The 1,287-nt window shown below is 41.1% G+C and overlaps 1 protein-coding gene across 3 annotated transcripts in view; it reads right to left on the reverse strand.

Moving 5' to 3' along the window:
* The window catches only part of ttyh2 (tweety family member 2), a 41,027-nt gene that overhangs the window by 8,544 nt on the left and 31,196 nt on the right, over positions 1-1,287 (reverse strand). For all 3 annotated transcript variants that reach the window (XM_008314339.3, XM_008314338.3, XM_008314340.3), the window contains exon 6: positions 801-873. In XM_008314339.3, coding sequence (XP_008312561.1) covers positions 801-873 — 73 coding nt within the window. The remainder of the gene's footprint in view (positions 1-800; positions 874-1,287) is intronic.

A 1,287-nucleotide genomic window follows, 5' to 3' on the forward strand; every position in this document is an offset into this window, starting at 1 on the left:
CAGCAGCAGCAGCAGCAACAGCAGCAGCAGCAGCAACAGCAGCAGCAGCGATCGTCTGTCTGTCTCACATGTCTTCTTTGAAAACATTTACACAAAGCATCAAATTTGTCCTCAGGGTCTTTTTTAAAGGAGACCATAGTAGGACAGAATGCCGTTTTTATTAGCTGGTAAAGACTTATCTTGTATTCTTTCTTAATTATATATATTTTTTGTATTAATAATCACTCCACACAACAAGGCTGACATGGTGTTCTTCTCTAACCCTATTTATTCAGTGCTGCTCAAAGTAAAAGATCAAAAACACAATATCTGACACAGTGATAAACAAGATCAGACGAACGTTGAGGTTGAGCTCTGAAACGCTTCAGATATCTGCACACCTCCCACGGTTTCTACTGGTTCTTTATATATAGTAAAACATAAGACACAGAGCCTTATTAGCAGCAACAGCTTCCTAATTGTATGAATATATAAATAGGTTGCTTAAAATATATTTATAAGAGCGTCTATAGTATGTCAGCAAAGCTGTGACTAATGGTGAAATAGTTGTCATCCTTCATCATGGCTCACAACTCACAGATATTTATTATGTGTCACTGCATGCATGCAGTGTGTAATCATCTCTACAACACCACCCCCACACAGTCAAAGACATTTTTCAAGTGCGGCGTACGAGTAGCTGGAGTAATTCATCATCATCATCTGACATGATGAGAATTGATTGTCAAGGATCAGTTTGTTCTTGTTTTTTTTTTTTTTACCACACTGTCAGTCAGAGGAGAACAGCTACGGCAGCTCACCACAGCGGCGGCCAGGTCGACTCCCAGAGACGTCCAGCTCAGGACCAGCGCCAGCACACCAGACACCATCATCCTGCAGGGGGGGACACAGATCAACAGAGAGGGTACAGGTCACAGACTTTGCTCTATAATCTACTTATCCAAAGACCCTGAAATCACCACTCGCTGTCTTGGCAGCTGTCCATCTGAAACACAGTGATCAATGATGAACACCACTTACTCTTCGACTCAGATGGTTCACAGGGGACTAGACAGAGCTCGAGCTCAAAGACCAAACTGAAGTGAACTCAGCAATGACTGTCATTTACTCAGGAACAACATTAGCATTAAAATGAATCTGCACCTCTGTCTATGGACTAAATGAAAGACTGACTGCACTTCACTGTACATCACAAGACAAATACTGTACTAGAACTAATAGTTTTAAAACTTCAAATAAGGTTTTAATCCGGGTTTGGTTTGAATTAAGGGGTTTGATGCTAAGATA

Source organism: Cynoglossus semilaevis, chromosome 8 (genome assembly GCF_000523025.1).
Source record: "Cynoglossus semilaevis isolate Cse_v1.0 chromosome 8, Cse_v1.0, whole genome shotgun sequence".
Classification (NCBI taxonomy): Eukaryota; Metazoa; Chordata; class Actinopteri; order Pleuronectiformes; family Cynoglossidae; genus Cynoglossus; species Cynoglossus semilaevis.